Raw genomic sequence first — 12323 nt, 5'->3', positions numbered from 1 at the left:
CCACTAGTTAACTACTAGGTACCTACTGGGTAATCTACGCCGTAGTTACTACGTACCTTCTGCTATGCCCCATAGGTAGGTACAGTACATGTTGCGTTGCTATTTGGTAGTTTATCTTGTCCTCTTTGTTAATTATCATCTCGAGTGTTATAGTTCCACTGGATGAACTAAATCTCTAACTTACAATATGATTAAAGCCTCAACCAAGCTCCACATTCAGATGCAAAACAGCATTTCAAGTGCCCAGAATCAGCGCCGAAACAACAGCAGCTGACCTTGGTTCCGCCACTGAAGCCCTGGTCCTCTCCGAGCTACTACGTATGTAATAACTTCGTCCTTAAGGTTCCAACGCCACTGGTAGTGCAGAACTTCCGAACCAATAGCCAAAGGTGGCATCATCCTTCCCAATAAGTGCCCACCCACCTACGACTTAAGAAGAAGTCAGTCAATCGTGCCCGTGTGATTGTTATGATGAATTGGTTGTAGGCAATTTTGCCTACAGTCAACACGTGTGCTGCTGCAAGTAAGTAAAGTTGGGTTTCATGGCCAGGGTCTTTCAAGTGGAGTCTCTCTTATCTATGAAGTCTAAGCAGGCGATTGATAGCTATCGGGTTTATCATTATCAATGGCCGCTATCTCTGGATTTCCTGATAATTGATTTTCTTTTTCTTTTCTTTTTCTTCCCCTGATAGAAAATCATGCCTACATCACATCGCATCATTGGAATGTGTCTAGAAGCCCCTCCGCGTGCTTACGCGCCTCCATCCTTCCTAGAATATGTCCGACGGTAAACGGACTTCATCCCTCAGGCATGCAGCTACCTCCCCGAGATTTAATTCACGCAGCGAAGCGAGAGCCAATCAAGGAGCTGGAAGGCAAATGTTTGATAAGAGGTTAGCCTCGGTACTCCTGGGGATTGTTCAGTCAAAGGCCTGGTGCTCATCTCTCGAGTCTATGCCTGCAGTTCCTTCTGCCACATCCAGCAGATAGCTGTGTGTATATGTTACCTTGACTTTCAGATTGTTATGTCACCATTAAACAATGAACAGTACACATATACCCGTATCTTTGTGTATGCTGTCTCCTGTGAGAAGATCATCACCAACCTCCAGAAATGCGATCAGAGGCTTATGGTCGCTGCGGGTGGCTGACGTACACTCCTTTTTGACAATCCCTGTTCTGTAGATCTACGGTGAGTACAACGGATACCTCCCTGCGTGGTGACTGTCACCATCTTCCACCTCTTCTTCCAATTGTCTTCTTCGTCTTGTTCTCGAAGTTCTCGAAGGTCCCGAAGGATCGAGTCTGTCTTGTCGCGAACCCTGATCCGGCAAAAGTCGCCTAAGCTGGAGGTCGATTCGCACACTTCCCCCTGTCATGGCGACGGAGGTCAATGTAGAGAAGGGTTAGTGTCAACCGGTTAGGTAGAATCCTTCTCCCGCGGCCAGGGTTGACTGCTCACGGCAGCGAAACCCAACTGTCGTTCAGTATTGTTGCTGTGGCTTTTGAGCCAAACATCCCACTTGTGCATGGGTGGCGTTACACTCATCTGGCCAAACCATGAAAGGAACGAAACTGAGGAGGATGGTGTGACCCTGCTCCCCTCCGTCGTCGTAATGCAACCGCAGATACCCGCTCGACTCATCTTCCGAATTCTTTTTGGAGGAGGATGAAGTCAATGGAGACACGCCTAGCCAGGTTTCTGCTCGTCTTGTAGCTTTATCAGGGCGGTTGGGACGCCAGATTGTTGATGAGATCGAGCAAATTATCGCAGCTACAGGACCGGGCCGGGTATCAGGCTGTGGCTTTCGCTAGCCGGTCTTGCAGATTGAACCAATACGTGATGGTCGCAGCTAAGGAGGACATCAGCCTTACACTGCTGCAGTATACCCTGTTGACTGAGACATGTAGTGTCACAAGAAAACGGGTTGACGACGGGTCATGATGCTGGGATGTTCGGCACGTGAAGAAAGAGGAGCAATTCTCAGACACTAGCATCATTGGCTGAATAATACTTTTGGAGAACGACCCAACGGCTGCACATCGACAGGCGTATTCGCCGCCCATTTTCAATATGGCACGGAAAAGAGAAGAGGTAAATACGACTACTAGTAGGGTAGAGGCTTGTCTCAATCCGAGTCTAGCAATCTGTGGAAATACCAGGACGACACTCACACAAAACTTACCACACCTTGGGTGGTGTCAGTCCCTTGGCCCTGATATACTTTCGCGCGATGTTACCTTAATTTACACTGAGCGAGCCCGGGCAACGGAGCCTGCGGCATCCCCGAAAGCCAATGATCGATCGCGAACTGTGCCTCCGGGAGAAGCCCAGCCTCCGAGCAACCTGACCCTTCCCTGGTGGCTGCATACCTCCGCGCAGCCTTTATAACTAACTAATTTAACGTGAACATAGATGATATAAGCTTGTTAAACAATGCAAGCTGTGCAGCTACAGTCATGACAGATAGTTACTAACTAATTCTGACTATCAGCCCATGCTGCCGGTCGTTGTTGAGACTGCAGCTGGGGCGGTCTTGATCTCTAACACCGAGAACCGGCGAGCGGTTTAGCCCTTTGCACTTAACTCGAAACTCGAAGTCGGGCCAACCTCCGATCGGACTCGGAGTCGCCGGTTCACTTTTCACTTTTCAAATCTGCCAACCTCATTCAAACTCATCCGACGTTGAGTTAGGGGACAGACGGCCATTTAGGGTTATCTCCTTAATGCGGGCGGGCGGGCAATGGGTGAAAATGCGGGGAAAGAGCCGAAGCTATTACCTAACATTTTCCACTCGGCCCCAGTCGGTGGGAAATATCTGGGGTAGCTGACACTTAAGTTTGCTTCCAAAAATCTCTCTGTTCTCATTTCTTCCGCAGTCATGCAGTTGGTCTGGTCCACTGGCGATACGAAGATTTGTTCTTGGACGGGCACTCTCAGGGGACTGACCAGAAAGGGATCAACCTCTTTGAATGATGTTCATCTGGTTGCTCGAATTATGAATTATGATCTATCCATCGTATCCTGACATCACTCATTCGTCGGCTTGAGTTCTCGTCTTGGCTATCGAGGGCGTAAGACTGAACCATGTCATACTTCCTTCTTCCCCTCATATTTCCTTTTACCTCGGTTCAAGAGTCACCCTCGCTGAATGTTGCAGGCAGCAGTAACCGCCTAAGAGATAATCTATCGACCGCAGCCTGACACTCTGATCTCTACTCCCTTTGATAGCCCGGGTCAACGAAAGTCTAAAGGGGGAAAAAAGACAAATGAAGTACATCCCCGGTGATTGAATGCAGGGAATCGAGTCACAACCTCGGCGCGGGTCTTGTCATTGCATGAAGACTGGACTGGGCCCTGTTCAAACCGGGTCATCTGTTGAAATGACGGTCGCGTGATGCACTTCAGATACACGAATGTTGACTACTCATGGATGAGCAGGTTGCTCACGAAACTAGAAGGATTCGGACAATTGCAGCGCGGTTAAATCAAGCTAGCAACTTAATTGAGCGAGCGCTGAATTCAGACAAAGCCCCCAAATGCTGGTCAGTTGTATACTGATCCGAAAAAATCTTATCCAGGCGTGTCGATGCCACTTGAAGAGCATTCTGACCCGATCTCACACCAATATGCGACTGACGAACCCGTGCCTGTTTGCTTCGCTGATTGATAGATATGTACCTTTTGGAGAAGGCCATCTTGATCTGCCATAAGTCATGCATCTGCACATCGATTGCACGCCTGAAAAAAAAAGGAGACAGATCCCCTCTTGACTGAATGGAGGGATGAAGAACGCCCTGCGAAGCTATTGGCCTTAAAAGACATGATTGGAATACAGTCATCAATATTCATTGGATAATTAAAACAGAGCTTGAAATATCGTGAACATCATGAGGTTCATGAGCTACCAACTGGCCCTTCGCCTCCAGGAATCAACTGAGCAATCTTGTTAGCTTGGTGGACACGAAAGCAGGAAGGGCTCGCACCATGCAAACGTTATTGCCATTGAGCAATATCTTAGGGAGCTTAACTTGCGCACCAGAGTAGTCGCTGATAGCACTTAGTACGTAGATCGGACCATGTTCTGGTAATTGCAGGGCGATTCAATGCGATGGCATGATGTAGCCAGAGCAGGATACGCAGTCGAAGACACTTACAATTCTGTCACGTCTTCCAAAACCATGTCTGGAAAGAAAAATTAGATTATTGATACTTGTAGGACAGAAGAGAATTTGACCACTTACTGACGTAGTCATCAAATCCCAGCAATGTACCAGAGAACTCTGTTTGATAAGAAGTTAATCATTCTGTCTTCCGGGAAAGAAAAGAGGTTGCCGGCACCAACCCTTATCATTCTTCATGATAACCCAGATTCTAGAGCCGACACACTTGTCGATCAGCTCTAGTCCGAGGGTTAGCACGGTCACGTCAATGCATATCCATATAATTCAATGAATTACCAAGAGGAAGAAGTTGAGAAGCCATTATGAGAGGTTTCGGCCAACAGTGATACCAGATCGAGAAAAGTTGGTACAAAGCTCAAGAAGACCCCGAGGAAAGAAGGGAAAAAACGACAAAGGACGAGTCTTTAGGGTTTTCACAGTACGACAGGAGCACAAGATACTTGATCTAGAAAACGACACGGTGGGCGGAAACGGTCAGTGTTGAATCCATCCAGACAATCTTGGCATCTTCGCTGGAACTCGCGTTTATCCGGCCCGCTCACTCAACCCAATCATGGAGCAAGTTGACTAACAATACCCGTGACGCCGCGGCGTGTTTCCCTTACCTACTGTACACCACCTTCTTTACTAAGGTTCTTCAGGTACCATATTTTACCGACTTTCATGGAAAGCAATCAACGTGTCTCTTTGGACACCGCCATTTTCAATGTAAATAGCTGAGACTTCAGTTCCCTTTTGGAATTCTTTGATCGACTGAAGCTCAAGAGCATGTTCGGGCTGAGCCTCGTCTAAATCCTCTTAATACGCACTAAGCGCCCTGCTATCACAAGGGACAAAACAGGAACCGCGCGTGGACAGCATTTCCACATTCTTTAGCCTTTCGGCCTCATAAGATGCTTGTCACTGCGTCGGCACTTACACGGTAGGTCGCACCCTTCTTCTACTCGTATCCTTGACCCCGATTGACTGTAAATACAGGTTTACATCGCCAGACCAGGCTTTGTTGGCGGCAAGCTCAAGGTCGCTACGCAGGCCGTGCGCCCCGAGCCAGCAGCCAGGACCAAGCGTCTATACGGGCAGATTCTACGCCGCATTGGCGAAGCCAGCCTTGACCATGAATTCCCAACCAGAGACTAATGGCCCCAAGCGACGCAGAACCCTGCCATGGTTTGACATATATAGTCGACCTTCAGTCTCTTCCAATGGAGCCCAGGGCTCGCTTCAGGTGCCTTCGGGTGCCTCTTCCGTGTCTCGGATGGGGGTCTGGAACCATCAGGGGCGAAAGCCCAAGAGAACGTGCCTGGGAGAGATGAGGCGATCATATAGCTCAAATACATCGATCGCCTCAGATCTGGGGCCGCTCGGAACCCTGCAGAAGCCTGAGGCATCGACTTTATTCAAGGGTCCTCAAAAAAGGCCATCCGCGTCAGTAGATCAGACCAGCAGCTGCCCCATAGATTCTATCAAGAGTCATTTTACAGCCCAACAGCTTCAAAAGGACACAGCCGGGAACCCCATAACTCCGGAGTTCTGGAGCCACAAATTACAAAAGAGCCCGGAAGGGAAAGACATTGTTGTGCACTATTGCAGGAGCTTGAAAAGTAGCGAGAATATCGCACAGCTTTTTCTAGAGGATGATCTCCTTGGGCTTGACCTGGAATGGAAGGCCTCGGCTTCGGCATGGGGCAGCATCCAAGACAACGTTTCGCTGATTCAGATCGCGAACCGCCACCGCATTGCGCTCTTTCACGTGGCACTGTTCAAGCCGGCAAGAGGAATCGCCGATCTTGTAGCACCTACGCTGAAGCGTATTATCGAAGATCCAGCAATCACTAAAGCTGGCGTGTCGATCAAGGCGGACTGCACCCGTCTCCGAAAGTTTCTCAAGATAGACGCGCACGGGATTTTCGAGCTTAGCCATCTTCACAAGCTGATCAAGTACTGCCAATCGAACCCAAAACTGATCAACAAACGACTAGTCAATCTGAGTGAGCAGGTGGAGGAGCATTTCGGGCTACCCTTGCAAAAAGAAGAGACCGTGCGGTGCAGCGAGTGGACGGCGACCTTGAACTATCGCCAGGTCCAATGTGAGTGTCACTTTATCCTTGACCAAAGAAGATTTGAAAATAGCTGACGGGGCTCACGATAGATGCTGCGTCTGACCCATACGCGTGCGTCTGCTTATATGACAAGATGGACGCCAAACGGCAAGCGCTGGACCCCACGCCCCCTCTCCCTGCCCACGCCGAACTGAATATACCTATCCGGGTTGTGTGCAAAGCGCCTGTCACTGCCGACTTGGAAGAAGTTGAAGTAGTGCAACCCGGCGATGCTCCGAAAAATTCAAAGTGTACCATTTAATGACATAAAGTCCGTATATATATCAGGGAACAGATACGGTTCCTCTTTCTGAAAATAAACAGACCAGTGCCTCTCACCGCAACGTTTCAGGGATGTGCATTTGCATCATTTGCCCGTCATATCGGCATACTGTGATCGGATTACTGTTAGCCTGTCAAAAGGGAGCTATAAACGCAATACGTCCCTTTAACTTATATTAGGGAGGCATTGGGGATCTTCTACGAAGTATTCAGAGATGTATAGATGTGAGCCAGGGCTTTGACAGATGGCTGCGATCCAGGCAGGAACTGTCAAAATATACCTCTAAATTGGAAGGGTATATTTGAAACAAGCAATTTGCAACGCTGAAACATGCCAAGAAAGCAGTATGCGACGGGACTAGGTGGGACGCCTCTTAGACTAGTACTACCCTCTCAAGGGTAGCACTTTAGACAGGAGGACCTCCTGGCGGCAGAGCGGGCACTCCGGCTTCTCGCGTACCCAGTCTCGAACACATGTCCAACAGAACACATGACCGCAAGTGGTAGCACTCGGATCTTTGAACAACTCTAGGCACAGGGTACACTTGCGCTGTTGGCCAGCCGGTATCCAGGGAACAGCGTTCGGGTCCTCGGCGAAGTCGTACCGGGCACGGCTAGCGGGCAAAAGCGGAAGCGAAGACGGATTCTCAACGGAGGTTATCGCCTTATCGCCTTGACCGCCAACCGCTCCAGCGTCCGCTGCGTGAAGGTCCTGGTCCTCCTGCTGCAGGCTGGCGGCCACCTTCTTGATGTGCAGAACTCCCTGAACTGCGATCTGCAGCACGAGAAGCACGCCCAGAACCTCGTAGCCTACCCGCTGCTCGTTCTCGTTGATCTTCTTAGTAAAAATATAACGCAGGCCCCAGAAGCGCTTCGAGAGGTGGTAGTAGGCGCCGCTGAAATAGAAGGTCGCGATGCTGACGGCGTAAATGGGCGACAACGACGTGATGGATTCGAGGTGCTCTAGGATATATCGCTGTATCCGCAGCTTGGTGAAGAAAGAGCCCGATTGGTCGCGCTGATCGTTTTGCGTGCTCTTGGTCTGGGCGTTCTTGACCTGCTGGCGGGCAACACTACGTTCGAGTTTGGCTCGCAATCGCTGTCGGAACGCGGGGAGGATCCGCTGAAGCGCCCACGGGAGTAGAATGCTGCTGAGGATGTATCCGGCCCGCCGGGGGAGGGAAGGGAGTTGCAGTGTATCGTCCTCTAATTGGACCAGATCACAGTACTCCTCGCCCAATGTCCGATTCCCGGTCAATGTGGTGAGGGAGAAATACAGGGTCTCGGTCAGTCGTTTGATGGCCTCGGAGTGCGTATGGGCGAATCGAGCCCCACGAAGGGAACGGGCGATGGATTGAGCTTGGTTAGTCAAGCTCGCGGAGAGAAAGACATCCTTCTCGTGAGAGCGGATGATATCCGGCGAGGTAGCGAAAGGGTAGAAGTGGCCCGAGGGACGTATGGAGGTAGTGGGAGCCGAGGCGGTGGTTATTGAGAGATCTTCGTCAGCCATTGTGAGAAGAGCGACCAGAGAGGACGATAAACAATGTGAAGTAAGTGGAGCGGAGCGCGAGGAGGAGAGAGGCTAGATAACCAGGGAGGTAATAAGGGAAAAGTCATCAGCTTCGCTTGAGATGATGGGTGTAGTAGTTAGTTATGGCGGAGCTCCGCCCGCGTACTGCATGTACAGTACGGAGTACGGAGTGGTGGATTGAAAGATACCTCGGCAGTGCTCACGTGATCTGACCGATGCAGCTAAAATTGGAAGCCAGCGCCAAGAAGCGCCGCTAGACCGAAAGCGGGACCCAGTACGCATCCTAAACCCGAGAAGCCGCGCGGAGCCGCTGGTCAGTCGAGACTGAAACCGTCCCTGAGCTTCTTTTTGTCTGGTCTTTTGTGAGGTTCACCTTTGCGGGTCGGTCATGATTGAATTGAATTGACTGAGTGATTGAGTATTCGTGCTCGTCAAACTCACCCTGAGTACCTCCTCCTCCTCCTCTTCTTCTTTTTTCTCCCCCTCCTTCTCTGCTTCCATACCTTGCTGGCTTTCTCATTCCTCTTTCCCGGGATCTACTTCCCTTGCAATCCCCCAGTCCTCGACCTAATCTCCCTATTTCGCAGGCACCAGGTGCTAACAGAAACCGGCGCCGCTACTTCAATGGAATATGGGTCCTGATCAGCATGCTCAATTGGATGGCTTCAGTCTTTTCCTTCCCTTCCCCTCGCGCGTGGCGGTAATCTTACTGGCTGGTATGCTAATTATTCAATATTAATTGTTCTCTTATCTTCAACCCTGTTCGATCGATGTTAATTGTTCCTGACAGGGTTCTGGGGATGGGGTGCCAATCTGCAGTATCTCTCAAAAGCGAATATTGTAGGTTAATCCCCCCCCATCTCATTCTATCCTAGTCCTTCCTTCTCATGACATCTTGTCTAATATCCTCCAGGACGTTCCCTCTCTCATTCGATACCCCCACCGCCAGTCAGCTAGCCATCCACCTCATTACATCTCCGCCTACCGCTTAGCTACTCTCCTGACCATTCCTCTCGTGATATCACTTCTCATCTTCTGGCCCGTCACCCACGGTTCCAGACAACGTGTCGAGTCGTTGGATTACATCCCGCAATCATACTTCTTCATTGCCGCGATCATTCTGATTCAGCCCTTCATACGGGTCGCGCGCTCAGGCCGATTCCGCCTGTTCACTACTTTGAAGCGCATCTGTGTTGGTGGATTGGCGCAGCCCCAAGATGGCAAGTTTGGGGACATTCTCCTGGCTGATGCCTTGACAAGCTACTCGAAAGTTCTAGGAGATCTGGTTGTCTCCTTCTGCATGTTCTTCACCGGGGATCTGGGCAGTACATCGAAACCGAATCGTAAATGTGGGAACGACTACCTGATTCCACTTGTCATCTCCATTCCCAGTATGATCCGCCTACGTCAGTGTCTCATCGAGTACTTCCGTGTATGGCAAGGCGGTCACAAGAATGGGAACACGGGGGGCCAACATCTGGCTAACGCATTGAAATACGCTACCGCATTTCCCGTCATCATGCTCACGGCAAAATTGAGGAACTATAACCCCCTGGAGTTCTATGGAATCAGAGAGACCGGTCTCTCACGACTTTTGTAAGCATCTCTAATCGCCTGAGCCGCAGACCGACTAGTTGGAGGCTAATCTTCGTGCGTCACTAGGTTTCTCTGCACTCTAACCAACTCCGCATATTCATTCTACTGGGACGTCACCAAGGATTGGGACCTGACCCTTCTGTCGCCCTTGCGCGACAGTCCAGAGTATCCGTTTGGCCTCCGTCGCCACCGGTTCTTCGCTGATCGTCAGTACTACGTTGCCGTTGGCATCGACTTCGTCATCCGCTTCTCGTGGCTCGCGAGATATGTGCCAGGTCTCGGCTGGCTAAGTGACACGGAATTCGGAATTTTTGTCCTCATGTTTCTCGAGGTCGCACGCCGATGGATGTGGATCTTCCTACGCATAGAGACCGAGTGGAGTGAGTTCCCTGCTTTCACCACGTTTTCTTTTCTTTGTGTGACGCACGGCTAACCTTGCGACACGACAGTCAGGAACAGCCGCGGCCCAGCTCCGGATGATATTCTGCTCGGCGAGTTCAGCGGTAAGCTGGATGCGGACTGATTTATCCGGCGTAGACGCTTTCTGGATCGTCCTCGCCTCGTATATATTGTATATCTATAGACGTTTTCTAAGTTTCGAATCTTCCACCCGTTCCCGAGTCGTAGTCTTGATTTCTTTGTCTCTGCGGCCCGCATACTCGCATCAGGATACCATGTGATTGTCTTGTTCTCCCATGTTAGAATACAGCACGTGATGCCTTCCATTCTCAAAATCGTTATCGTAAGGTGAAAATCAACTGCCGCAGAGGCAGTCAGGTGACGCCATTACCAACCCGCAGTAGAAAGGCATGGTAAACCCCTCCCGAATCCACAGATGACTAATATGGGAATGGTCGGACGTTCTCCAAATACCTGCCAACTCCCGCGGGCAATTGAGTACGGGGCGGTACGCCGAGAGGATATGTAATGATTACTTCATCAGGATTCGCTATTAGACAATTCGACTATGTTCGAGAATAGAAACTTTATACCAGACACAACAGAAGTGAAAAATGCCGCGTGACTTGAGGAACAGGGTAATATAAAAGATGCACACAGAAATGGGTAAAGGGCTGAACTGAGATTTCTAGAACTAGAATGAAAGATGCGCATTGAGAAGAATTAGGGCAGTAGTTTCGAACATTCAGCCATCCAGTTTGGGACTCAGATCAGTCCCGATTTTGAGGCAGATGACTATCGAAGAGATCTTCCAAATATGCGCTGGGAGTTCTTCCCGCTGGCGGGGAAGCTAGATTCAGCGTGCTCGTCGAAGCTTCGGCGTGAGACCTTCTGGCGTTGCGACGAGGAGGGGTATCCTGCTGATCGTGATACTGGGGCAGACCCGGGGACTCAGGGGGACTGGAGCCGGATCGGGTCGGGACGTAGCCCTGCGCTTGAGGACCCCCAAGCCCCGTCAGGTCGGCAGCTGAGTAACGCGCATCTTGAGTGCGGACATTGTTTCCCACATTGTTGGCATTGTAGTAGCCCGCCGGGAGGTAGCTCGAACGGCGGTTTCCGCTGCCGTGTTGCATTCCGGCGGTCGGTGAGAAGAAGAGCCCGCTGTTGGCACTGGGGCCCTTGGAGGTTCGGTGCTGTCGGTGGCTGTGATGGCTGTGACGGTGATGCTGGTGAGTTCCGGCTCCTCCAAGCTTGTCGAGGGCGACGCCAGGGCCCGCGGAAGAGGACCTCCTAGTGCGCGACTTTCTTCTTTTCGAACGCAGAAGGCCCTTCGATTCGGACGAGCGCGTCATTGCGGCTTGGCGCACAGAACGATTCACAGACCATGCAACTATGCCGCGCCATGCTAGGATTGCAAGCCCAATAGCTCCCAGAACTGCTCCCACGGCGATGAACAGGGTACCCTCCGGGATGTTGGACTTTTGCATATATGGCGCATCTGCAGTTGGTGGCACAGTGACGACGGGGTAACCATCTGTTGAGGAGGACGAGGATGCCGATGTCGACGTGGATGAGGTATCTGTACCAGTTGATGTCGTCGAGGCCGATGTCGTGGAGCTGCTCTTCGACGAGCTAGTAGTAGTGCTTGTCGACGACGACGACGACGATGATGAAGTTGTAGTCGATTCTGCTGTCGAGCTCACACTTGTGGTGGTTGTAGTATTATCATCCGTGGTCACATCTTGGGCTACGGATATTTGAGCAACAAGCATAACGAACAACACAAGAAGTAGAGTGAAAGAAGGCCGGTGGGCTCTCCCAATGCCCTTGAACAGAGCAACCATGATTGTGGGTGGTAATCGCAAACTGCTAAGAGGTAGATCTTCAATAGGGTGCGATGTCGATAAGTGCGTTGAATGGCTAGCGCAGAACGTAACTGGGCATAGCCACAACAAGCATATGAGAACGAACGTTCCTGCAGACTGAGCCCATCAACAGCGGCTGTCTCCAAAGACACGACGGGGATGAGGGGGAGCACTATCAGGCGAGTCTCCACCCAGCAGAAGAGGGTCCAAGATCAGCAAAGAAGCGAACAAGATCAGATCGTCAGCAGTCTTAACGAACGACTAGGCAGAGACTAGACAGTAATATCAAAAAAGAGCCATGCTGAGTAGCGAAAGTCAAGGAATATGGGCAAGCGAGTGGGCGCGGTAAAAATTCACGATACACAA

The 12323-nt window shown here is 50.7% G+C and overlaps 5 protein-coding genes across 5 annotated transcripts; 2 read left to right on the top strand and 3 right to left on the bottom strand.

Moving 5' to 3' along the window:
* Positions 1-3898: 3898 nt before the first annotated feature.
* BO72DRAFT_469626 (RNA-binding protein LSM5) lies at positions 3899-4486 on the bottom strand (the record flags this gene model as incomplete). Its single annotated transcript, XM_040946971.1, has 6 exons — positions 3899-3937; positions 3988-4051; positions 4159-4186; positions 4246-4284; positions 4347-4403; positions 4462-4486. 6 exons carry the CDS (start codon positions 4484-4486, stop codon positions 3899-3901), a joined length of 252 nt encoding a protein of 83 aa, XP_040800062.1.
* Positions 4487-5494: 1008 nt separating this feature from the next.
* Positions 5495-6546, top strand: BO72DRAFT_381122 (3'-5' exonuclease; the record flags this gene model as incomplete). The annotated part of the gene is made up of 2 exons (XM_040941420.1): positions 5495-6272; positions 6335-6546. 2 exons carry the CDS (start codon positions 5495-5497, stop codon positions 6544-6546), a joined length of 990 nt encoding a protein of 329 aa, XP_040800061.1.
* Positions 6459-8233, bottom strand: pex10 (ubiquitin-protein ligase peroxin 10). The gene has a single exon (XM_040944991.1). The coding sequence runs from the start codon at positions 8074-8076 to the stop codon at positions 6952-6954; it is 1125 nt and encodes a 374-aa protein (XP_040800060.1). The 5' UTR covers positions 8077-8233; the 3' UTR covers positions 6459-6951.
* A 495-nt stretch (positions 8234-8728) lies between these two features.
* On the top strand, positions 8729-10216 carry BO72DRAFT_380942 (EXS domain-containing protein; the record flags this gene model as incomplete). The annotated part of the gene is made up of 5 exons (XM_040941406.1): positions 8729-8813; positions 8888-8937; positions 9011-9693; positions 9760-10073; positions 10143-10216. 5 exons carry the CDS (start codon positions 8729-8731, stop codon positions 10214-10216), a joined length of 1206 nt encoding a protein of 401 aa, XP_040800059.1.
* A 386-nt stretch (positions 10217-10602) lies between these two features.
* BO72DRAFT_154162 (uncharacterized protein) lies at positions 10603-12072 on the bottom strand. Its single transcript, XM_040939252.1, has one exon. The coding sequence runs from the start codon at positions 11934-11936 to the stop codon at positions 10863-10865; it is 1074 nt and encodes a 357-aa protein (XP_040800058.1). The 5' UTR covers positions 11937-12072; the 3' UTR covers positions 10603-10862.
* Between the last annotated feature and the right edge of the window lie 251 nt (positions 12073-12323).

Source organism: Aspergillus fijiensis, assembly GCF_003184825.1.
Source record: "Aspergillus fijiensis CBS 313.89 unplaced genomic scaffold BO72scaffold_32, whole genome shotgun sequence".
Taxonomy (NCBI): Eukaryota; Fungi; Ascomycota; class Eurotiomycetes; order Eurotiales; family Aspergillaceae; genus Aspergillus; species Aspergillus fijiensis.
The sequence above is the reverse complement of the archived record's forward strand: the minus strand, read 5'-3'. Positions and strand labels throughout refer to the sequence as shown.

Coding starts and splice junctions, on each gene's coding strand:
- pex10 (XM_040944991.1), bottom strand. CDS start 8,076: ATGGCTGACGAAGATCTCTCAATAACCACCGCCTCGGCTCCCACTACC.
- BO72DRAFT_154162 (XM_040939252.1), bottom strand. CDS start 11,936: ATGGTTGCTCTGTTCAAGGGCATTGGGAGAGCCCACCGGCCTTCTTTC.